This window comes from Pinus tabuliformis, chromosome J, assembly GCF_031772625.1.
Source record: "Pinus tabuliformis cultivar Carrire ecotype Pingquan chromosome J, CPIR1, whole genome shotgun sequence".
Classification (NCBI taxonomy): domain Eukaryota; kingdom Viridiplantae; phylum Streptophyta; class Pinopsida; order Pinales; family Pinaceae; genus Pinus; species Pinus tabuliformis.
The window spans coordinates 20230029-20256116 of record NC_142295.1 but is presented as its reverse complement, the minus strand read 5'-3'; the positions used below and the strand labels follow the sequence as shown (position 1 = coordinate 20256116).

Genomic DNA, 26088 nt, shown 5'->3' with positions numbered 1-26088 from the left:
CCCACTAGTGTAAATGGTTCGAAGGCCCTTAGTCATCAAAACACATGAAACCTCCACAAACCCAAGTCTTGAGTGCACCTTCCTATCCTAATGCCTTTTTCCTTGTATCATCATAGAACCAGGTGATGTGACCTCAAGCTAGGCATCTTAGGGGCTAAGCACTTTTGTTGCCCTATGGGGGTTTAACTCCTTTTGTTATTCGCACACGGTCCTTAGTCACCAGAACACCACAAAACCATCGCAAAGTAGTCATTAGGCCCACCACACACACACACACACATATATATGCCAAAGTTGGAGCCTCGGGGTGCCCGCATGCCAGTGACGTCTTATAGAATAAATTACATTCACCTTATAGGCTTTCGGGCCTTCTGTCCTGGTCCACCTGTCGACATCTTGTACGTCACGTTGGCATTTGCCTATCAGCCCCACTCTCTCTCTCTCTCTCTCTCACACACACACACACACACAGAGATAAATAGTTGTAGAGTCAGAGCTTGGGTGCCCACTTGCCTGTAACCTTTTTGAGTTGAATTCCATATATCTTACGACCTTCCAGGGTTCTGGCACGACACTGTTCTCTCTTCCCTAGGACAATGCCATCCCATAGCTCCTCTTTAAATAAACCTCCAGACTTTCGGGCCTCCAGGCTTTCGGTCCTTCTAGGGTTCCAGGAACTTCTACTTATGGATTAAAATTCCTTACTTTGACTAACCATAACTTTTGATCCAGAGGGCCACTCGAAAGCTTACACAAATCATTGGAAATATATTTCCAAGCACTTTCCAACTATGCCACTTTCATGAGACTATGAGCTAATCCCTCGAGGAATAATCTCTTCCAAAGTTTGGGACTCCCAAACCATCATAGTCATATTTTTATGGATTCTCCACTAAGCCTGCTACTATGATGATTCTCTACAAAATATTACAACAACCATGAGACTCCCCATGAACAACATGATCATCAATGAATTTTTTTTTTTCCTCTAACCTCAATGTTAATTTGGTTGACATCAATGCCAACATATCGATTGTCACTAGCCATTTAGAGAATGCCAATTGTTTAACAATATGGAAAGATATAATGCCAAGCAAAAGGTAACTCAAAGCACAAGGGAAATCCTCCATAAAGGTGTGAAAATTTCTAACACGAAATTCTATTGCAGTAATTGATTTATTTCTCCTACTTATTTTCCACAATAAGTTATTTACAGTACCCTTTAGTAAACATCAATGTAAATTCTACTGCAGTTGTCACATAATAGCATAGAGAAAAAGAACAATGAAATACAAGCATAAGAATCAATCACATCAACACAGTTGTTTTTGAACAATAGTCCCCGGAAAAACCCAATGCGGGAAAATCGGTGCAGCAGATGAGGGTTTATTTATTATTCTCAAGCAACAATATCTTTACAAGGAATGATTTGCAGAACATAGAGAAACCTCTGAGAAAACACCTGAGATAATTTTCCTCCACCCTTTGGAGAAATTCTGACACCCAAGAGACCCTCCAGCCTCCACCGCGTCACCTCTAAGTGAGGACTACGTCCCTTGCTACGCAACCTCTCTGAGCTGTCCCTTTGATACCATGTGAAAATTTCTAACACGAAATTATACTGCAGTAATTGATTTATTTCTCCTACTTATTTTCCACAATAAGTTATTTACAAAACTCACTCTTGACCTTACTTGAACGTGTAAGACAAACTAATGAATCCCTTCTATTTCCCATTTATCATATACATCTTACAATTACATACCCCTTGATGGGATTTCTGAGACCTATTTCCTTCTTTGGGTTGTGTTGCATGTGATAGGGGCAGGTGATGGCTATATTGTATCTAGACTTGCTAGATTATATTGATTGTTGAGCTATTCTAAAGTTTGATAAGGATTTTTGGTGTGATCTAAAATTAATGACCCTTCTATGTGATATGACACACTTATTATGTTGTTTTTGAAGTGTGTGCTTTGAATGTATGATGATATGAGTTGACACAAATGATGATACACCATGATGGATAGGACCTTCTTACCATGTTGATGATGACTACAGAGTTTACGAGATGTACTGGACAATTAAGGCTACTGTAGCATAGAAACTAGAAAATTATCAAACCATTCAGGAGGACGTTTTGCACAATCCGCGACTAACAAACAATAGATAATTATTTAGTAATCGTAAGCCAACAATGCTCGACAAGGATTACTGTAACTTATAAGGACCTACCTAATACAAGGGCCCCACCTATGCGTATGGAAAAAAGCGAAGCTCAACACTTTCAATTTTTTAAGGGAAAATTCAAGTTAATGTGTTGAGTAGTTCACGGAATTAGTTTCTCAACAACACTAACCACCAATGAGGCACAATGCAACAGGAGGAAGAACTAGGCGAAAGCACTCGTGCCAATCCTTTTATCATAGAGGAGGATAAGCCACTTTAAGGCCCACAAATGAAGCTATTTGAACATGTGCTAGAAAAAATAGGATAGTAGAACAAACCCACTCTCTACCCAAAGAATTCATGAGTTCAAGTATCTTTCTTTTACACTTTGTTTTTAAAGTATCAACAATAGTTATTGCTTGCTAAAATCATTGTTAATAAATACTTTGTGAATATATCATTTTGGAACACTTTAGGATGATATTTTAGAAAAATCAGAAAGTAAAAATCACCCAAAAACACAATGCATTTATTCAATATTTATCCATAATATAAATATATGGTTAATTTTAATTTTCAAAAATATAAAACAATAAATATCATATTTCTTAAAAATAAAATTCTATTCAATTTTTTTGACTTGTAAATTACAGTGATCCATAGAATTCCATTTTTTTTGGACTTGTAAATTACAATTATCCATGAACAACCTACTCTGTATTTGACTTGTAAATTACAATTATCCATATCATATTTCTTAAAAATAAAATTCTATTCAATTTTTTTGACTTGTAAATTACAGTGATCCATAGAATTCCATTTTTTTGGACTTGTAAATTACAATTATCCATGAACAACCTACTCTGTATTTGACTTGTAAATTACAATTATCCATAAAATTTCATTTTTTAACTTGTAAATTACAATTATCCATGAACAACCTGCTTTATGTTTGACTTGTAAATTATAATTATCTATAAACAACCTACTCTATATAGATAATTAACAATTAACCAATAATCCTAGTGTAGGTAATTAACAATTAACCAATAATCCTAGAAACCGTATGTCATTAGATATGTCCAACATTAATATTATCAAATAATGCTCATGACTCACGCGGCCGAGTAGTTTATCTTCTTCCATCTGGTTTCCTAACATGTGTCCATTAAGCCCCTGAGGTCAGTAAAATCATACAAAAATATACGGCAATAGATGACTTTTAGAGGGGTCCATTAGGTCAGTAAAACCATACAAAAATATATGGCAGTGTCCTTGGGACAACCAAAAGCCTGGATCTATTGTTTCATACTAGATTGCAAACAGGGCACCGTACTTTTCCAGATGCAGATCATTCTAGGTTGAGAAATAATCGATGGGTCCTTTCTTCCATTGAGAAAGGTGTACAACAAAATCAAGATGTCAATTTATTTTGACGGCATTCCACATACAACAAAATCCCTAAGTGGCCTGACACGTATTTCGGAATGCGTGGAGAAGTCACTAACTCAACATGTTTCTCATCTTACATTATGGATTTAAGACCTCGTAAAACAAGGTGAGAACATGCATGTGAATAAATACAAATGTCTAGTGGGGGAAGGTTCAGCAACTGACGGTCTGAAAAACACCTTCTCCGCAAAATCACAGAAAACCCATCCTAAAAATAGAAAAATCCCAGAGCAGTTGGTGTGCTGAGTTTTCTCTCGCAGAAACCCACCAACATTAAAATTCCCTAGAACGTGATCATTAATTACATAGAAGGGTGATTCTTGGGGTAAAACTTAGATAGCCTCCAATAGTATAGGCGGGATTTTCAAATGTGGCTCTGACTCTGGTGGAGGTGAGGACGCTTGGCCTATGATGGATTGCTCCATTATTTTATAGCTAAGCCATTGGATACACTTCTTATTTCTTAAAAGAATTAGCAGATGCATTGATTTAAGGCCTTCTCAGAAGGAGTTCTTATTCTCTGTTGAAATAGATTGATACCCATGCCACCAATTAGGGCTGCTGATATAGCCTGAATGAGACTCTGAATTGTTCTGAATTCTGCGAGGTTGATTACTTTTGGGAGAACAAGCTAAGGGAGATGGGTTTTTTGAGTACTCTATTGAGTTCCATTGGTTTTGGACTTGGCATCCCCACTGGGCTCGTTATTGGCTATTTCATGTTTTTTTACTTCCAGCCCAATGAGGTCCAGGTGGGTATTTGATTGCTTTTGTTTTTGTTTATATTTAGATTTGATTGTGGGTTTAGCTGTTTATATAGTTTTAGAACATATTTGGTTATTATATCAGGAATTTGAGATTAGGCAACGAGTGTATCATGGTGAAAACAGGCTAAAATTGCATTGATTCGTGTTTGGATGCGCATTGACCCCTTCCATTGATATTTGAAGCCTTGAAAAATTGAACTGGTTTGTTAATTCTGTTAATAACAATCATAAATAGACCAATTATGACCAAATCAATGTAATAACTATAAACATGCCAATATTAAGAATTCAGAGATTCAGCGTCATAAAATTTCAGTGATAAGCAAATCAATATATGGATAATAAACAAGACACCTTAATCACAATTAAGGAATGAGGACAATGATAAACCTTTTAATGGTAAGAATCTGAAAAGGGCATATCAGTACAGAAGATGACAATATGAGAATGAACAAGCTAATTTGTTAGTGGACAGAGCGGACCTTCCGGACCACGTGGAGAACGTGGGTGCCTAACAAGCATGGAGTTATCTTTGAGCCCTGAGCTCAATCCAAAATCAAATCTATTTTGCCTAAAGTTGTATATCAGTGAATGGGAAGCAATTATTATGTAAAACCAAATCAATACAAACACATACATAAGCATTGTTAACCAGTCCTCGTTCACTGATATGTGAAGTTTTGGCAAAATGAATTAACTAATCAAATCTATTTTGCCAAAAGTTGTTACATCGGTGGATGGGAACCAATTCTTATACAACACCAAATCAACTCAAGCACACGCATAAGCATTGTTCACGAATCCTCATCTTACTGATATGTGAAGCTTTGGCAAAACTAACCTCGTAATTTGATACCGGCATTCTTAGCAGATATGCTTGTCATATTATATTGAATTGCTTATGATCAAACATTTGTTATTGGCCTGTTGTAGTGACATATTTTAAATCTAAGATTTACTGGCGGTGGATTCAGATTTGATACGGTCATTCACAGAATTCATTTGTCGGTTTTTGTTGTAATGATAGATACTTATATTTTTGTCAGTGATATATTTATGTCAATGACATCAGAGAAAGTTATGAGAATCTGTTAGCATTGGTTTCTTGGTATTGTCTTTTCAGCGAGGGGATTGTTGGAAGGTTGTGCCAGCTCATCATCAATTTAAATAAAAAGAGGATTGAATTGCAAAAGGTGAAAAGCAGGGAACTGATGATCCCATAGACTAGTTTTAGTCTCATGGACTTTAAATATCATTTCATTTCATTTTATGACTCGATTCTACCGTACAGGCTTCATGACTTTAGCGGTCTGTATTTTGTATTTTAGATATGTTTGACATTATTACATTGAATTGGTTATGATTAAACTTTTGTGATTGGTCTATTGTAGCACATATTTTGAATTTAGGATTTACTTGCGGTGGATTCTGATTTGTTACGGTCATTCGTAGAATTCATTTGTTGGTTTTTGTTGTAATGATAGCTACTTATGTTTTTGTCATTGATACATTTATTTGACTCAAAATCTACCAGACAGGCTTCATGACTATAGCTGTCTGTATTTTGTATCTAACAATTCAGGAGGTTTATGGTTGGTAAACTGACAATCTGTAATTTAGTTTTCTGTGATGATTTAAGAATTCATGTAAATAGTACGGCCCCATTCCGATTGTTTATATCATTCTGCATCTTGCAACTTTTTCTGATTACAAGATGTATATTCCCTGTGTTTGGTTTCTGAACTGTAGTGATCCTCTTCATTCCTATTCTTTTAAATTTATGTTTGTTGAACAAGCTCCAAGTTAGACACAAAATTGCAGAGCATGAAATGTTCGTTACATGGTGAATTGGGATTTGTCTTGTAGTTAATGAGATCTTCTGTCATTGTTCACAAAGCCAATTTCTATCCAGTTGCACACGTCTGCTTGAGAGTAAATAGGTTCCACCGTTCTAGTGTTCAGAACAAGGGCTTGAACTGATTTTGGATCTTGGTTTGATCGTGATCCTAACTAGAATATTATACTGACTTGATGCTATGCTGTCGAAGCACTGTGATGCTGTCTTGTCAATGCTTCTAGGACAAACGATGGCATTGGAGAGTACTTTCTGACCCAAGGTGTAAGTTCAGAGCCCTATATGCATGGTTGCCATAACATCCTAATGGTTGATGGAGCACAATTACAGCAGGGCAGCCAAGGCTGGTCAAACGTGATTGAAAGACAAGCACTTTAAAATTAGGTCTGAAACTTATTCTGTTCCTGTTCATGTTTACAGATTGAACTGGTGACAATATTAAAAGCCATAGTTTATATTGATGTTCACGTCTCAACAAGGTTGTCGTGCCATGTTTATATATGAAATCTATTTCACTAAATTTAAAAATCTAGCATGGATGCTCAAAAACTTCATACTTATTGAAAATTATAACCGAATGAGGTTGTCAGGACAGAGTTAGGAGATGTTTTCTCTATCAGGAACTAAGACACTCAATTACTTTAAGAGCCTGGCTTAAGAAAAATTGACAGAATAGATGTGATTCTCGTCTTTCAAGTGGAAGGGCATTGTGTTGGAAAATTCCTTATAGGTTTCCAGACATTTCATATAATATTTGCTGTATGAATTTTTTCTTAGCAATTTTAGCAATTTAAATATTATTTCATGTCTCAATGTGTCTGTGTATGTACTGCCTTCTGTTTGGAATAATTACTGTTATCATAATTTGGATTGAAATGCATAGGTAATTAAGTTATATTCAAATTTTAATCTCCTTTGATTCCTTTTCAGGAACCAATAAGCAGATTAGTTGGGGAACGCGATTCAAAAGATTTGCAAAGACTTTTACCAGAAATTCCATTGTGGGTCAAAAATCCTGATTATGATAGAGTATGAACTTATCTATAGACTATTCTGTTTCCTTGTTTTCCCATTCATGTGTGCATATTCATTAGATCAATTAAAAATGGAACAATTTCCTACAATGCTGTTTACAAGGGTGCATTATTTATAACTCAAATAGTGAACTTTGGTATGCTGGTTATTTATTTTTTCTTCTGAACCCTTGTTACTGTGCAGGTTAATTGGATCAATAGGTTCATCTTCGAGATGTGGCCTTATCTTGATAAGGTATGAGTCATGACAGAGTTGTAGGGTTCAAGCTTTCTTTTTCTTCTGGGTACTTTTAAGTGCCCCCCGCATCCAGTGAATTTCTGAACTTGTATTGAACTTGTACATCAGTCATATAGAATTTTAAGAGGCTGAGCTCTATATATAATATCATCCTTTAAAATTTGATTCATGTGAGGAACTGTGTTCTTCACGTTCATGTTACTAAAGTTTGATTTATGTGAGGACCTGTGTTCTTCGCATTCATGTTATAACTTTTGACTATTTTCAGGCAATCTGTAAAATGATAAGGGACACGACAATGCGCACCGTTGACCAATATATTGGCCAATATAAGATAGAATCTATTGAATTTGAAACTCTTACATTGGGGACCATGCAGCCTACACTACAAGGTTTGCTGATTCTCTTCTGTTCCTGTTGCCATCAATTTGAAACAGATAGATTTCCAGACTTTCTTTTCTCCTTTTCTTGCTTGTCAACTCCAAAAGTACTCTATAGAAGTCATTAATTAGAAGCATTACCCTCTATAGAATTAATTATTACTTTTATTTTTGATAGAATGCTTTCTTTGGCTATTATTATAAACAAGTACTGTACATATGGCATTTTATTCCCAAAAAACTGGCTGCACATGCAGCCAGCATGGGCACTCTAAACTAAACTTGGTCCTTGGGCATACAATAGTAATATGATATGTCCACAACAAGGCATTACAAGAAGCATAAGCAAATGGCTGTTGATCTAGACGAAGACATAAGTCCATTATCATCAAACAAGTAGGGAGGAGCTCAACATTGGGCAGTGGATCGTCATTGTCATGCCCCTAGAGACTTCGCATGGTTTTAGGCAGGGCTGTGGAGGAGCGTTTCCCCCCCTTTGCACTCACCCCCGAAGCGTTCTTTGAATGGAAGCGCTCAGAGAGTGGGCTCCCAAATTGCTCCCATTTGGGAGCATGCTCCCGCAAAAAAAATTGCGTTCCTTAGTTTCTTTGGAGCAATCGGGGAGTGATCACTCTTGGATCGCTCCTCGTTGCTCCTGGAGTGATTTTTAATGACGAGGAGTGATAAGGGAGTGATCGTTCCCGCCCAAAAAAACCAGCTCCCACCCAAAGATGCCCGCACATGGCCAAGAAAGGGGCAATTTTTTTTTGGAGGGAAATGGGAGGGATGAAAAAGAATAAAAGGCCTCCTCCCCTCCCACATAACGTCATTTTACGAGTGTGAGAGAGATTGAGAGTGTTTGAGCTTGAAGAGTTTGTGGGAGATTGAAGGGAGATTGTGGGAGCTTGCAAGGGAGATTGAAGGCTGCCATTTGTGAGAGCTTGGGAGATTGAAGGTTGCCACCACCATTAGCGAGCCAAAGAGGTAGGGTTTGTTACCCACCAAAAGTAGGTGACCCTATAGGAGAAATTTTCTTTTGGATCTCTCTTCAGCTGACGACCAACAACCCCTGACAGCCACCAGTATAGCCTATGCATGTGCATTTTGATCTCTGTTCCCTGAGCTAGTCATATGTACCTTTGCCCATTTGTCGAGAGCGTATGTTTGAAGGTGAGCCATCCAACCCAAGAGGTATGTTTTTCATTGTGCAATTGGGTGCTTATGCTTGTTTTTCCTTGGGCATATTGGGCATGGATTATTGGGTGACTTGGAAGAGGAAGGGTTTTGACTGTAGTTTTGTTCCCTCACTTTAAATGGTGGGTTAATCCTCAATCCTAGTCCTGTGGGATCTCCCCTATTGGCCTATGGCTTTAGGAAGGGCACTACTTGCGAAACCCCGATTTTAATATCCCGGTCCCTTTTTCCAATTTCACATTTTTCACTCCCCTTCACACATTACAAGCTCTATTTCATCATCTTCCCTCTTTGGGTCCACATGACCACTAGGTCCACAAGGCACTAGTACACCCCCTCCCCTTGTCCACATGTCTGGGTCGGGCCTGGAATTGTTGCCCCAGAGGTTGATGCAGTTAAAAGAATGTTAAAAGGATATCCTGGCCACAAGTAGGAAACAAAAGAAAATAATATTATAAAATGCAAAAGATGGTCGAGACATCAAAATGGCATGTGGGCAAAAGCCAAACATGAGCTCTACCCCTTATCGTTATGGCTATCACTCTGGTTCTTAGGGCCCATGAGTGCCCCCACATCATTAAGGAACCCATGCACGTCCCAACCCCTGGTGGGTGATGAACTGCCCCACCTTAAGGGGGTAATAGTTGCTGCAAATCTCTCATAGCATGCTCTTATTTTCTAGAGCCTCAAGTAGTAATATAAAGAAAAAATCATAAAAAGGCAAAAGGCAAATAATGAAGGGTGAAAAATCAAAGGCCGTGGTAACTCATGTATCCATGATTGCTCCCTCCTACATCTATACACCCAAATATGTGGACATCCCTTCTCATTACCATCCTTGAACTCATGGCATTTGGCTTTGAGAATCTTGTGTCCCCATCCATCTCATCATTATTCACATGATCCTTATCAAGTAAAGGATGTACCTTAGACCCGTCTTTCTTCTTAGGGGTTGGGAACACCTAATAGGGTTGTTTATTAGCCACTCCTACCTAGGGAGGTAACACTATTACAAGCTTAAAACCCCAAATTTGGAAGAGAAGCCCACTATGAAGTCTCAATGTGCCCTTGACTAGCAAGCTTGGTTCACTTAGATGCACTAATGGATTACTGTACCTAATGGTGAATAAGCGCATTGGATCTTATATGTAATTGGTAGGTGGTTTCATCATGGGCGGGGAAACTTAACTGGGGCCCAAGCCCACCAGAGGATCATATTGACACCCCTAGGGGAAGCGTTGAAAGCCATGGGATTTTTATCATGTGCAAAACATCATTTCACATCATGGACACCCTCAACATTCTCAATAGTCTACTCATTGCCCCAAATTATTCACGAGATGATGCACTTGGACCAACATACCCCAACCGAATTTGCAGTGTACACATGGTTTAGTAGCTGATCTGAGGCCCAAAGGAGGTTTGTCTCACCCTTGAGACATGGGAGGGAAGGCACCATCATTAGAGCCCTCATTTGGAGCATTATATAAGCTATTCTATCATCAGGAGACCCATGAGACCAACATTTGTGCCCCAAACCCACTTTGGGGCCCCAAATGGTGACTTGCATGAAGAATTGGGGGCCATCCCCTAATTGGTGATTTATGGAGCCCTCTCTCTCATTTTGGCACAAAGAGGACTCAATGTGGCCCTCCAACGACCCTACATCAACATGATGTCATCAATTCGGCTAGCATTTGGATGGCTAATTCATAATTTATGAAAGCTACTTGGTCGACTTGTGACCAAGGCTTGTATTTTGCACATTTTTATAATGTTAGGGGCCCCTAGGCTAATAATTTGACTTAGTGAGACACATATAAATAGAACTAAGTCTCATTTGTATTGGATCATCATCACACTTGGGATTTTCAGCCTCTTTGGCTAATTCACACTTTTTCTTTGGTGATCTTGTGGAGTATCTTGGATGCACTATGATATTTGGAGCTGATTTTTGATCTTGTCTTGGAGCTAATTCTTGAATATGGATGGATATATTGCATGATTATTTTGTAAGTTCTTTTGTTGATGGAATATTTCTTTTGAAAATGTCTAATGTATGTAATTGTTGCAACTAAAGTATATGCTCTTGTGCCCTAATTTTGTTGAAGATTTTTTTTGGAAGCTATTTGGTTGGTTCTTGCATATATTATGCATGGCATAACATGCAATGAATGTTCCTAGTGTTGAAATTCTCTTTTCTTCATGAAATTCCATATCCTAATTGTTGAAGAATGTAACTAGTGTCAATCTTCATAATTATATTTGAGTCATAATGTAATGTATTTGTCAAAAGAAAGAAAAAGAAATTTTATTGTAAAAGAAATTGACTTATTAAAGCATGGGTTTCATGCTTGGGTCAATGATTAATAGGTCAAAGCCTCCATTGTAGGCTTCTAGGGTTTATGTCAAGAGTCTTTGTCCATGTCATCATGTAATAGACCCTTCTTGGGATTTGTTTATCAAGAAATAAATTTATTTTTATGTAAAATAAGTCATTTAGGCCTCCTCCACCAAGTCGGCCTCAACCTAGACAAGTCAGCCTCATTGGGAGGCAAAATCCACTATATAAAGGCAACAACTCGACCTCATTTGGAGCACATTCACAACAAGTTCAATCTGCAATTGTTGGAGAAGAAAAGAGAGTGCAAAATTCTTGGAAGAAGGAGAAAAACCCTGGTGAAGGAGCAGAAACTCAAGTGAAGAAGTTTGAAGACCATTTTCTCTCTCCTTTGATTCACATGTGTGAAATTCTGAAGCTGCTGGAGGGCCGAAATTCTGAAGTTGGGGGTCGAAATTTTGACTTGTAGCTAGATTGAAGCAGTCTGACAAAAATTGACTTATGGTGTTTGGTTCATCATCTTGGAAGGTTGAATTGGTGGAGGAGGAAGGTCTTTTGGTCTGGTCTAAGGTCTTGGATGGTCTCAAGTTAATTTGAATCGACTAGTGGAAGAGTTTGACTGGGTTTTCCCCTGCATAGGGATTTTAGCCCTGGTTGAGTGCCTATATTTGGTGTCCTTGATCTTCATGTTTTTATTTTGATGATTGCTTGATGAGAAGAAGATAAAAGAAGAATATAAAGAAAGTAAATAAGAACATAAGTATATCCCAAGTAATTGTCAAGACAAGAAATCTTTCTACCTTTCTGGTTTTCTAATGCTAATAGTAGGTAACTGTTGAAGGTTGGTGGCTAGGGCATCAACTTTTAACCTCCTTGAAGACAAATTTGGCCAATCGAAAGCATCTAGGACTCCATTAGCCCAAGGAAGAAGGCACTAGCCTGAGTCAATTGGTGATAAAACTTCCTTTTCTCCATAATTCTCCTCCTTAAAATTTTGGTCCCCTTCCTCTTGGATGGCTAGACTAGGGCATCAAGCGAAATCCTCTAGAGAGTGAATTTGTGGATTCTGTGAGCACAAGACTCTTCCTTAAGGTCTTGTCTAGAGGATCTCCAAGTTTGGTAGGTTTCTCACGGTTCTCCATCCATAAAATCTTGTGCCCTAGGTGTGCCCTAGAAGGGAAAAATCTAGCTTGTATCTCCTTGGTTTGGGGACTTCTTTGAGGGTTGTATGAGCATAGTATTCATTGGAATAAATCATAAGAAGCCCTTTCTCCTCCTTTCCTTGACCTTGAGAGTGCCTTTGTCCACGATAATTCTCAAAACCCTAGGTCTTGTGCAAGTCTTTCTTAGGTCTCTTAAAGGGAGTGAAGAGCCTCTTAGAAGTGTCAAAGCATCACATAAAGCTTCCTCGAGAGATCCTACTGTTGATTTCTGGTAGCATCGAATGTGCTCTAAGTCTCAAACTTTGCAGGGAGGCTTGGGCACATGTATTCCAAAGAACCCAGAAAGCGTTTTGGGAAATTCCACCCGGAGACTATTGATTTGGGGTAGCATCGGATGTGCTCTAGCCACGAAATTTGGTGGAGAGGTTGGGGCACATGAGATCTCCAATACCCAGAAAGGGTTTGGGCAGATTCTAAACAGATCAGGAGATATTAAAATAATTAATATTTTTAGTGGAGTCCCTAGTCTAAACTTAGGGAAAAGAAAATATTAATGTGTATTAATATGAATTTGTGTTAGAGTGGTCCAAAAGACATGGATCAAGCCAGATCTAATCTTAGCCGTTGATTAGGGACTTAATTTCGGCCGTTGAGATGTCAACAAGAAAAGTATAAGAGGAGGCTTGAGGGTCTCTTGGAAAAAAACCCAGAGTGATCAGTCATTCTATTTTCTAGAGCGGGGTTTGCTAAGAGAGATAGAATTAGTGATCGGGAGAGTAGCTGAGGGGCATTGAGTACAAAGAAACAGAGAAGGCAAAGATTGTGTCGGGAGAGCAGTGCATCAGCCAAGGAGAGTGACGCAAAGCCAGCAAGGGCTCACGCAGAGGCAGCCAAGTGCTGCGCAGAGCACCAGAGAAGCCAACGTGTCCCATGCAGAGGCCCAGAAAGCTGACGCAGGGCCTCCTGGGGTTGACATAGGCCAAGAAATGCTAACGCAGGGCTAGTGTGAGACCGAGAAGGGCTGACACAGTCCAGATTGGGCAGACGCTGGGGTTGCAGAGCAGTTTTGTGCTGAGGAGCTGTCAGAATGATTTTCTGGGGTTTTAGCCAAGTGATTTCTCTCAAACTGTGAGGTATAGTTGCTAAGGAAATTGTTTGTTGGGTAGGCTAGTTTCAACACTCAGATTGTACTCTGGTATTGCTTAATAAGAAAACCCTCAGATAGTTGCACCGGTTTTCCCGCATTGGGATTTTTTGGGGACACTGGTCCAAAAATAATGGTGTCATGGTGTGTTTGTTCTTGTTTCTTTTAGTTGCTGATCTGTAATATGTTGAACTTGCATTGGTGTTTATTTTCAGTATTTACTTTGTAAATAACTTGTTAAAGGAAAAATAACAAGTAGGTAGGAGTAAATTAGAAAAAGTGCAAGAAGGGTTTCTAACTAAGTAAAATTAGAAACTTCAACATGGTATCAGAGCAAGATTGCAGATCACAGGAGGACTAAAAGACATCAGCCGAGCATATCAATAGTAGCAGAAAACAACTGTCTCGAGGTGACAAAAGCTGTTTCTAGCAGTGCAAAAGCCAAGAAGTGTGACACAGAGCTAGCTAGAGCCACGCAGAAGAAGCCGGGAGCTGCGCAGAGCCTCAGAGAGGTCATTGTTGCTAACACAGAGGGCTAGAGGGCTGACGCACGACATCCCAGGGTTGACATAGACCCATCTGGGGTGACACAGAGCCAGCGTGAGGCAGAGAGGGGCTGATGCAATTCATAGAGAGGCAGCTGCTGGAGTCTAGAAGGCTGCACAAATATTGCAGAGTGGAGCTGGTGAGGTACTGTAGTCAAAATAGTACCTAACAGAGCAGGGCCAGAGGAGTTGTTACCGAGGGTTTCTAGCCGAGGAACCTGGATCAACAGTGCAGTTGCATAAGACGATCAGAGTAGGGGGCATCTCGACAAGTGGCAGAAGGATTTCCAGGAGGGAAATCAGGACTCAGAGGGAGTCCAGAAGAGAACTTCTAGACGGGAAGTAGAGACTTAGAGGAGTCAAACAAAGAACTTCCAGGAGGGAAGTAGAGGAGTGTCATGGCACTACACGGGGTAAGAGACCAGGATAGACTGGACGGAGCATCGAACTTCGCAGTCTGGAAGGCCAGAATCTTATTAGTGCTTGACAGGAATTGTGTCAAGAACTTCACCTTGAAGGTTATAGCTATCCCAGTTGACCCCAATGATAATGACAAGTACGAAGAGGCGATGGCGAGGGCCAAGTGCATTATCCTTGACGGGGTCAAGGATCATGTGGTACCACATATAGCTGAGAAGGAAACGACAGTTGAGATGTGGGAGGCTCTCAAGAACTTGTACTAGCATACTTATGTGCAGAGAAGAATGCTGCTCGAGAACCAGATGAGGTCGTATCAGATGAAGAAGGGTCAATTGATTGACACCTTCCTCGGAGGACTGAATGAGATCTGAGACCAGTTGACTGCTATAGGAGCGACACTGGATCAGGAGCTTATGGTGAGGACAACCCTGAATGTTGTCTCAGAAGATTGGGAAGTGTTTGTCCAGAGTATCCTGGGCAGAGGGACTCTCCCACCTTGGGACGATATGTGGGCAACTCTTCGCCAGGAAGAGATCAAACGACAGTCGAAGACAGGTAGTAGCATCAAAGCGATCAAGGTCAAGCAGGAAGAGGAGGATGTGGCCCTAACATCTGAGGAAAAGCAGGAGAAGCAAAATAAGAAAGATCTCTCCAAGATTAAGTGCTTCCACTGTGGGGAGATGGGTCATTATGCGACCCAGTGCCCAAGGAAGAAGAGTAAGGGAGAGTCTTCTGAGACTAAGGTAGCGCCAACACGGGCAAAGAAGGAAGTTTTGACAGACGATGATTGTGCCATGAGTGCACACGCACCACTTGAGCGAAAGTGGGGAGACATCGAGTTGTAGTTAGGCGGACTACAGGCAATGAGGGGCAGGATCCTTGAGGTACCCAGCCTCTTGGATTAGACCTTGCTACGGGAGCCCCGACAAGGAGTAGCAGGACTGGCTGGGTGGGTAGAGACGGATGCGGATGGAGCAGCAGAGAGAGCTACAGTGCAGGAGTCCTGAGACAACGCAGAGCTAGCAGGCTGCAACAGTGCGAGAGGCACAGGAGTGTTGCACCAGTGCAGGAAGGCACAAAGAGGAGTGCAATGGTGTGAGATGCAGGGAGTTGTTGCAGCAACATAGAGGTTAGAGAGGGAGCACTTGTCAGCAGCAGAGGGAGCTTCAACATCAGAGGGTGTTTCTAGCCCAACAGGGAGGTTAGTTGGGAGGTCAGTTACTTACTTCTCAGTAACTGAGTTGCAGTGTAGCAGTGGGCAACACGATGCAACATGATGAGAGGAGGTGCAGTGCTGGGAGAAAGGACCAGCAACAGCACAGATGCAGAAGGAGCTATCGTACAGATGCAGCAATGGTAGCGGCAGAACCATGGGCAGCAGTACAGGATGCAACAGTGCAGAGGATGTTGGGCAGGAAGGCCTAGCATCAACACAAGTATCGATATCGGATGATCAGAGTAATACTCAGTGAGGATTATTGCTAGAGTACAGTCCTCGTTAAGAGGGAGTGTTGATTTGGGGTAGCATTGGATGTGCTCTAGCCACGAAATTTGGTGGAGAGGTTGGGGCACATGAGATCTCCAATACCCAGAAAGGGTTTGGGCAGATTCTAAACAGATCAAGAGATATAAAAATAATTAATATTTTTAGTGGAGTCCCTAAGTCTAAACTTAGGAAAAATAAAATATTAATGTGTATTAATATGAATCTGTGTTAGAGTGGTCCAAAAGACATGGATCAAGCTAGATCTAATCTTATTTGTTGATTAGGGACTTAATCTCGACCGTTGAGATGTCAACAAGAAAAGTATAAGAGGAGGCTTGAGGGTCACTTGGAAAAAACACCAGAGTGATAAGTCATTCTATTTTCTAGAGCGGGGTTTGCTAAGAGAGATAGAATTAGTAATCGGGAGAGCAGCCGAGGGGCATTGAGTACAAAGAAACAGAGAAGGCAGGGATTGTGTCGGGAGAGAAGCGCAACAGCTAAGGAGAGTGACGCAGAGCCAACAAGGACTCACGCAGGGCCACGCAGAGGCAGCCAAGTGCTGCGTAGAGCACCAGAGAGGCCAGCGTGTCCCACATAGAGGCCAAGAAAGCCTGACGCAGGCCAAGAAAGGCTAACATAGGGCCAGCGTGAGACTGAGAAGGGCTGTCACAGTCCAGATTGGGCAGACGTTGGGGTTGCAGAGCAGTTTTGTGCTGATGAGTTGCCGGAAGGATTTTCCGGGGTTTTAGCCAGGTGATTTCTCTCAAACTGTGAGGTATAGCTGCTAAGGAAATTCTCTGTTGGGTAGGCCAGTTTCAACACCTAGATTTTACTCTGATATTGCTTAATAAGAAAACCCTTAGATAGCTGCATCGGTTTTCCTGCATTGTGTTTTTCCGGGGATATTGGTCCAAAAATAATGGTGTCATGTGGTGTGTTCTCGTTTCTTTTAGTTGCTGATCTGTAATATGTTGAGCTTGCACTAGTGTTTGTTTTCAGTATTTACTTTATAAATAACTTGTTAAAGGAAAAATAACAAGTAGGTAGGAATAAATTAGAAAAAGTGCAAGAAGGGTTTCTAACTAAGGAAAATTAGAAACTTCAACAGAGACAATTTTATTAAAATAATTAAATATTTTTAATGGGACCCTAAGTCTAAACTCAGGAAAATAAAGTAATTAACGGGTATTAATCTAATTGCGGGTGTAACTTCTAGAAGAAGACGAGGAGCAAGCAGAAATGATCTTATCCATTGATTAGCTTCTAATCTCGGCCGTTGAATGTCAACGAGGAGATTATTTAAGGAGGTTTGAGGGCCATTTGGAAAGACACACAGAGTGAGTTCATAAGTTCGATTTTCTTAAGCAGAGCAGTTACTGAAAGAATTTCGATAGTGAGCATTTGTAGAGGGACAAAGGGAGTTTTGGCTGGAGGATCTTCTCCGAAGCCAAGAATACTCAACAAAGAGGCAGAGAGACACATAGAGGAGGCAGCGCAGAGGGCAGAGAGGGTGACGTAGAGCCAGGAAGGGCTCATGCAGAGAAGCTTCCAGCTTCCAGCGCAGAGGTCAGAATTTGCTGGGGAAGTTGACGTTTCTGAGCCGGGAGGGCTGGAAAGGTCTTCTGAGGGCAAATCGATTCCCAATTGAGTTGACACAGGGCCTTAGAGGATGATGCAGGGCCCACAAAGGGGCAGTGCACAAGTAGCTGGGGAACTCGCACTTCAACTGCCTGATCAGTCGAGACTTGCAATGTAGAGTGAGGTAATCTCACTAATTTCTTTTGCTAAGTGATTTTCTTTGTAACTGGATTGCCGAGAGGGCATCCAGTAGTTGTATTCAGAAATACTTCAACTTAATAATAAAAACCCTCAGATCTACTGCACCGGTTTTTGTGCGTTGGGTTTTTTCGAGGACATTTGTCCAAAAATAACTCTCACTTGTGTATATTTTTCTCTATTGTTCAGTTTCTTGTTTCGGCATATAATTTAATTGGTGTAGGCTGTAGTGTATGTATTTCGATGTTTGCCGTAGGAAACTGCAAATAAATTGTTCAGGTAAATCTAACCAGTAGGAGGAATATCATCAGTGCTGCGGTAGGACTTCTCGGGTTTGAGGAATTTTCACGTGGCATCAGAGGAAGTGCAGGTGAAGCAAGAAGAACAGTGCCAGAGAACCCAGCGCTGAGCAGAAAAGGAGGACGAAAAAGCTGCAGGAGGTAGTGGTTCGAATTCCCAAAGGGGTTTGCGCAGTCCAAGCAGGGAGGGAAGAATTTCAAGGTAGTCTCTCTTTGAGTGAGTCGACAAAGAGAAGGGCTTCCAGATCGAAATCTTGCCGTGGCAGAGGGAGCAGCGCTGAAGCCTCAACGTGAGGAAGAGCTGGTGGGATGCAGTTTTTCTGCAGGTTGTTTTGCTGGGCAGAAAGACGTCAAAAGAGAAGAGAAGCATTGTGAGGGAATTTTTCCTCAGAAGATTTCCCCGCCAAGAAGTTTGTTCTCTTATTGGTTGAGCAGTAGCAGTAAGAGTAGAGAGGAGTAGTTTGACAGTTTTTCATGGCAGAGATGGCAACCAATGGCTTGAGAGATTAGGACAGGTTGGATGGGGCATCAAACTACGTCATCTAGAAGGAAAGAATGTCATTCCTTCTAGATGAGCACGCTCTCAAGACATATGTCAACAGCGTGGTGGCTGTGCCTGTAGATCAGGATCCGCTGAAGAAGTACAAGGCAAAAATGGTGAAGGCAAAGAGAATGATCCTCGATAGAGTGATCATGTAGTCTGTCACATTGCTAGCAGAGGGACTGCTAAGGAGTTGTGGGATCCGTTGTCTATGCTATATCAGGGATCTTCCGAGCAGCGAAAGATGTACTTAGAGCAGAAGCTGAGATCTGCTTAGATGCAGAGGGGGGAGCGAGTGGATCCATTTCTCACGAAGCTTCAGGAGACCTGAGATGAGTTATCAACTGTGGGGTCTACACCTCAAGATTTCGAGTTGGTTAGACTGGCCCTAAATTCTGTTTCAGATGAGTGGCAAGTCTTTGTCCAGAGTATCTTGGACAGGGAGACTTTGTCGAATTGGGATGAGATGTGGGCAACTCTCAAGCAAGAGGAGCTGAGGAGAGACTTGGTCAAAGTGTAAGCTTGACCAAAGCAACAATAGTGGGTCGAAGCCCAAGGAGGAGGAGAATACAACCCTTGCATCGAAGGGGTAGCAGGAGCAACAGAGGCGGAAGAAGGATGTCTCAAAGATAAAGTGATTTAGGTGTGGTGAGATGGGTCACTACGCAACACAGTGTCCTCTCAGGAAGAAGGACAAAGATGAGAAGCACGATTCGAAGGCTGCACCAGCGAAGATTGTGGAGGAGGAGTTCGCCATGACAGCCGAGATACATCTAGGAGGGAGGTGGGCTGATTTTTTAGCTATAGTTCGAAAGAGCTACAGATGGGCATGATCCTTGAGGAGCCCACCTCTTGGATCAATACCTTGCTACGGGAGCCCAATTTTGTTGAAGAATTTAGGGTACACATAATTAAGGTGAATCTTCTTTAACATGATAACAATTTGTGAAGTATTTATACAATTTATCTTAGATTGATGTTTCATTCATTATTAGTATGTGTATTTACTTCATCAAACTGTTACTAAAAAAAAAGAGACAAGGACACAAATATTTGGCTTTCCGCCTGGGCCAAAACCTCTCCCTCTTGGAGAGGAAAACCCACGCAAAATTATTCTTATAGAGATTCCATTGACGAATACCAAGACCACGACCCTTGACATAATCTACCTCTCCAAGACCAAGACATCAATCGTCTTTCTTGAGCTCTGCTGAGATCATCATCTTGCTGCTCCTCTAACATCATTGCATCACCAAGAACTTCATTGTTGTAGCAATATCATTAAGTGTATCATTGCTACACCATGGTTGCCTTTAGGATCTCTGCACCATAAAGACCACGACAACACTTCACTGTATTGCCTCTTTCATTATACTTAGATTGTAATAATCATGTTAGTACTTCTTGTGATCCTTGTCATTGTGACTTCCTCTGAGATCATATTCAGGTCGAGATTACTAGATCTGAATATAGTGGAGACTATTGAGATGGTATATCTCCTTTTTCAGGGATGCCAAGAATCACTGTCATCACAGAAACATACTTCATTAATCTGGTTATGCCGAGATAGTAATATATATGAAACAAAGACATTCAACATGACCTTCATTGATTCGAGAGAGTAGATCCATTACTGCTCCCTTTGAGTACACAGAGACTGCAACTCTTGATTTGATTGTCACTGCTTAGATTGCAGTAGACACAATCATCACTGAAATTCTCTTCGACGAGATTATATGCCGAGACTGAGACAATATCTTCAGGATCACTGTGATCTCTATTAGGCCGAGAATATGATTAGCCCAGACTTCATGCCAAAACTGCATCCTCATCCGAGATCTTCTCTGCTCCAGCTATCCGAGATTTGCACCTGCAATTTGAGAATGTATTTAGCCTATAACTTGCCTCACTGCTGCATCCTCATTGAAGTCATTACTGCTCCTTACAGCTGAGATCATAACTGCACCTAAAGCCCAAGCAAGGTGCAGTCAAATCCTACTGCGGCTTTGCTCCTATATGCGAAATTTCAGAGGCCAACGAAATTTTTCTTCTTGTATTTTCGCTGACCCTAGATGGGTATTTATAGTGGTTATGTCCATATATGCAAGCCAACATGAACTCATGAACCATCGTGACTATTCTGTTGAGCCGACTTTACTTCCATTTATTTAATTTAATTCATTTTCGAGCCAACATGAAGATCTCTTCATTATTCTGCTTGCAGACTTCGACGTGCTTGCATTAGGAGGATCATTCTTGGTCTTGGAGGGCTGTTACATTCAGTTGAAGATTTGTATACATTTACATAGGCTCTTAAATAGCTTTTACACATGACATGACTCATTGACATAATAATAAATCCTAAAGACATCAAGAAGAAGTCTTTCACCTAGTGACAGTTCTTGCTCATGAAAACCATGTAGCATGGCATGCAAAAATAATTTATTTCCTTTTATTACATCGTTTACAAAGATCATGTCATTATGAAAACTGAACCTAGTTACACTTTCTTCAACACTCTCTCTTAACTAGGGAGGTATTCATAATGGTACTTGGTTATTCTCAATATGAAGAATTTCTCATAAGAAGAATCCGATTTGCAATCCATTTGTTATAGCATCAATTCAACCAACATTGTTTTCATTTAGCAAGGCCTTGACTAACAACTCCATCTCTCACTTAGATCAGAGCACAATGTTGGTGAGACCAATGACTGATAGACACATATCATCATTGTCTCTCCTAGGGTCACACCCACTCGGGTGTTCTCCAAGTATGCCCTACTAGGACTATTCTCATCTTGGGTTCCCATCCCTCAAGAATATCAGTCCTCTTGCCCACTCTTATCTTGGATTCCCTACCACATCCTCAAAGAGTGTCGGATGCTAGATGATTACACAATCCTCCATTATTTCTTCCAAACTAAAGACAAGAATGTCGTGTCTAACTCTCCCTCTTAACTAGGGACGAGTTCCAAGTTTCTCTTCACTCAGAAACTTGCTCGAGTTCCTTTACTCATAGGAACCTCCCAGAGCTCCCTCTTTCCCAGGAACTCTATCATCAGTGCTTTATAGGGTCTTCTAGTTGACTGACGATCCAAGACTTCGATGTCATTAATTTCTTCACATGTAGGGTTGAACCATCCATCACTTTCCTCTGTCATGTCATTCCTTCTTTCCCGGAAAGTATCCTCCTTGGCTTTGCATTTGGGGCTTGCTTCATAAGGCCAATAACTTCACCTTTTCTTCAACGATGATTTACAAGGTACATAGTTGTGACATCCTTCACAACTCTTCTTACCTTGGCCCTGCACACATACCCAAAATTTTCCATGAGGTCAGACACCAAAAACAAATCACATGTTACCTTTTTGGTGATGGCCTTTTCCTGTGACATCTTCTTGTAGGTATCAGTCATCCTGCATATATGTTGACACATCTCCCAACGTTATCTGTTGTCAAGGGTCTTCATCTTTTTAGACTTCCATCAGAGTCTTCTCATTATTTCGAGAGATTTCCTAGTCAAGTCTTCCTGATCCTTTGGATGTTGATTACCTTCATCATGGTTGCATGTTCCACGATCTCTTTCATCCTCATGTCTTTCATTCCCAGGAGCTCTCAGAGTTCTTTAATTGTCGTCAACTACCCATACTTCATATGCGGACATATTATTTTGATTTCATCTAGTTTGACTTATGTCTTTCTGCATCCTTTCATAGGAGGAGATCCTTTCCCTTTTTATCATGTTCGATTTATCTGCAACCATATATCATGACATTACGATATCAAATACAAATACAAGCATGCATACCTCATTTTCCCTTCAGGCTACTTTCAACAACTTTCTTGATTGAACGGATCTTCAATCCCTTGATCCGCTTTACCATGTCATCAGTCCTTCATCTCATGATTTTCATAAATTGGAATTCCAGATGAAGCACTTGCTGCCTGTCCAGTCTTAGGGGACCCTTCGCTGAGATTTCCATCCGAGAATCTTCAAGATTTGGTATAGCCCCATCTGGCAAATACTTCCTTTGTCCTGGATGACTTCTTCCTTTTCTTTAATGTACAATGAGATTCCCAAGAGCTATGTCCTTCATGATTCCCATACGAGCTCTTGGTTCCATGATGCCATGATGCATCTTCTTACCATAGTCATATCTCCAAGGACTTCTGATAGGAGCCTCTTGTGAGAGAGACATCATCTCATTCATAGTAGAGATCTGCTACCCTTTCTTCCCTTGATCCTTTTCTTCAGCTCCTCCATAGTACCATTCTGTCTTGTCAACTTTTCCTTTGCACATAGTTGAGTCCCTTCAACTTACCTTTCCCAATTTGGCATAGGGACCACAAACTGTTGATTGAGGTGACCTTCTTGTTTATAGACATTTGTTACCTTGCTTATCAATGATGATTACCTATCCATCATTTTCCCAGATCTCTCAATTGAGATCTCATGAAGATATTTCTTCATTCTTCGACACCTACTGCATTTCAAAGAGTATATCCTCTAGCATTTCATGTATCCTTCTTATGTCTCCTTTCTTACTTTATAGAAACTTAAGAGTTCTCATGAATTCAAAGGATACCTTGTTGTGTTGACTTCACTTATTCATATGGATTCTGTCAATCCTTCTTGTTTTCTGCGAAGACTTTACATAACCCATCTATCCTAAATATCTCCTTGCAATTAAAGTCAATGAACCAAACATGATTGTAGAATGAAAAGATACTTACTTGATATGTGAAGATGAGATCTTCACCTTGATCATGTTGGTTGTTGTTGAGGTAGATGTATTGATGCTTCCTTCGGATTGGATCCTTCAAGTCTTCAAATTAATTGACTTGAATATCTGATCCTTGCAGCATTGACTTGAGGTTGCTTGCCATGATGTAGAGATCCATCACTTAGTGTTATTATGACTGTGGCAACGAACACCTTCATTCTGCATCGAGTACAGTCCATATACACTCTCATATATGCCTTTGAATCAAGTTCCCCCTAAGATCTGATATCTTAAGACTTTGTTCTTTATAGAGAGGTATCCAGACTGAGATACTGAGATGTTGTGGATGATCTTGTCAAAGACTGCTATTACATACCTTGAGATCTGACCACTGTTGACATTTGAAACCCTTGCTGTTGTAGACTGATCTCTGATCTAGGGTTTGATCATGACTAAGGTTCTATTTGCCATCCTTGAGCTTGCTAGAATCTTGATTCTTGAATGTCTCTTTTTTGCCCTTTCTTTGACTGCTGAAACCAACTCCCTTTGATACCATGTTGAAGAATTTAGGGCACACATAATTAAGGTGATTCTTCTTTAACATGATAACAATTTGTGAAGTATTTATACAATTTATCTTAGATTGATGTTTCATTCATTATTAGTATGTGTGTTTACTTCATCAAATTGCTACCAAAAACAAAAGAGACAAGGACACAAATGTTTGGCTTTCTGCCTGGGCCAAAACCTCTCCCTCTTGGAGAGGAAAACCCACACAAAATTCTTCTTAGAGGGATTCCATTGACGAATACCAAGACCATGACCCTTGACACAATCTGTCTCTCCAAGACCAAGACATCAATCCTCTTTCTTGAGCTCTGCTGAGATCATCATCTTGCTGCTCCTCGAACATCATTGCATCACCAAGAACTTCATTGTTGTAGCAATATCATTAAGTGTATCATTGCTACACCATGGTTTCCTTTAGGATCTCTGCACCATAAAGACCGCGACAACACTTCACTGTACTGCTTCTTTCATTATACTTAGACTGTAATAATCATGTTAGTACTTCTTGTGATCCTTGTCATTGTGGTTGCCTTTGAGATCATTTTCATGTCGAGATCACTAGATCCGAATACAGTGTAGACTATTGAGATGGTATATCTCCTTTTTCAGGGATGCCGAGAATCACTGTCATCACCGAAACATACTTCATTAATCTGGTTATACCGAGACAATATTATATATGAAACAAAGATAACATTCAACATGACCTTCATTGATCTGAGAGAGTAGATCCATCACCGCTCCCTTTGAGTATACCGAGACTACAAATCTTGATTTGATTGTCACTACTTAGATTGCAGTAGACACAATCATCACTGAAATTCTCTTCAACGAGATTATATGTCGAGACTGAGACAATATCTTTAGGATCACTGTGATATCTATTAGGCTGAGAATATGATTAGCCCAGATTTCATGCCAAAACTGCATCCTCGTCCGAGATCTTCTTTGCTCCAGCTATCCGAGATTTGCACCTGCAATTTGAGAATGTATTTAGCCCAGAACTTGCCTCATTGTTGCGTGCTCATTGAAGTCATTACTGCTCCATACAACCGAGATCATAACTGCACCTAAAACCCAAACAAGGTGCAGTCAAACCCTACTGCGGCTCTGCTCCTATATGTGAAATTTCAGAGGCAAAATAAATTTTTCTTGGTGTATTTTCGCTGACACTAGATGGGTATTTATAGTGGCTATGTTCATATATGCAAGCCAACATGAACTCATGAACCGTTGTGACTATTTTATTGAGCTGACGTTACTTCCATTTATTTAATTTAATTCATTTTCGAGTCGACATGAAGATCTCTTCATTATTCTTCTTGCAGACTTCGACGTGCTTGCATTAGGAGGATTGTTCTTGGTCTTGGAGGGCTGTTACATTCAGTTGAAGATTTGTATACATTTACGTAGGCTCTTAAAGAGCTTTTACACATGACATGACTCTTTGACATAATAATAAATCTTAAAGACATAAAGAAGAAGTCTTTCACCTAGTGACACTTCTTGCTCATGAAACCCATGTAGCAAGGCATACAAAAATATTTTATTTCCTTTTATTACATCGTTTACAAAGATCATGTCATTATGAAAACTGAACCTAGTTACATTTTCTTCAACAAGTTTTTTGGTAGTAGGATGGACTAGTGTCGGATGGTATTGAGGAGTGTCGGAGAGACAATTGTAGTGGCTAGGAGCGCCAGAGACTGAATAATGTAGAACAGAGTTGGTAGCAGTGAAAATGGCATAGAGCAGAGGTCATCGGTAGCGCAGAAGATTCTGAGGGTCAACGCAAAGACTAGCAACAGTTAGGCTCCAACATTCACATGGTATCATACTGAACACAGTTAGTTCAGTAATTTGGGATGTTTTTCTATTGCTGATGCAGCAACAACATCAGTTTGCAGTGCAAGGGCAGTTGGCAGTGGCAGTGCCAACAACAGCACAGATGCAGAAATTCAGAGGGAGTTGTAGTACAGATGCAGTGTT

The 26088-nt window shown here is 40.5% G+C and overlaps 1 protein-coding gene across 3 annotated transcripts in view; it reads left to right on the top strand.

The window, feature by feature from the left end:
• The first annotated feature begins 3516 nt into the window (after positions 1 to 3516).
• The window catches only part of LOC149225205 (synaptotagmin-1-like), a 237446-nt gene continuing 214874 nt past the window's right edge, over positions 3517 to 26088 (top strand). Inside the window, exons 1-5 of one of the 3 annotated variants that reach the window (XM_089376991.1) lie at positions 3517 to 4012; positions 4247 to 4372; positions 7173 to 7271; positions 7461 to 7511; positions 7783 to 7906. In XM_089376991.1, the coding sequence (XP_089233117.1) occupies positions 4262 to 4372; positions 7173 to 7271; positions 7461 to 7511; positions 7783 to 7906 (385 nt within the window). In that variant the 5' untranslated portion in view covers positions 3517 to 4012; positions 4247 to 4261. Of the gene's footprint in view, positions 4373 to 6435; positions 6627 to 7172; positions 7272 to 7460; positions 7512 to 7782; positions 7907 to 26088 lie in introns of all 3 variants that reach the window. The other 2 variants (XM_089376992.1, XM_089376990.1) reach the window with 2 other exon arrangements.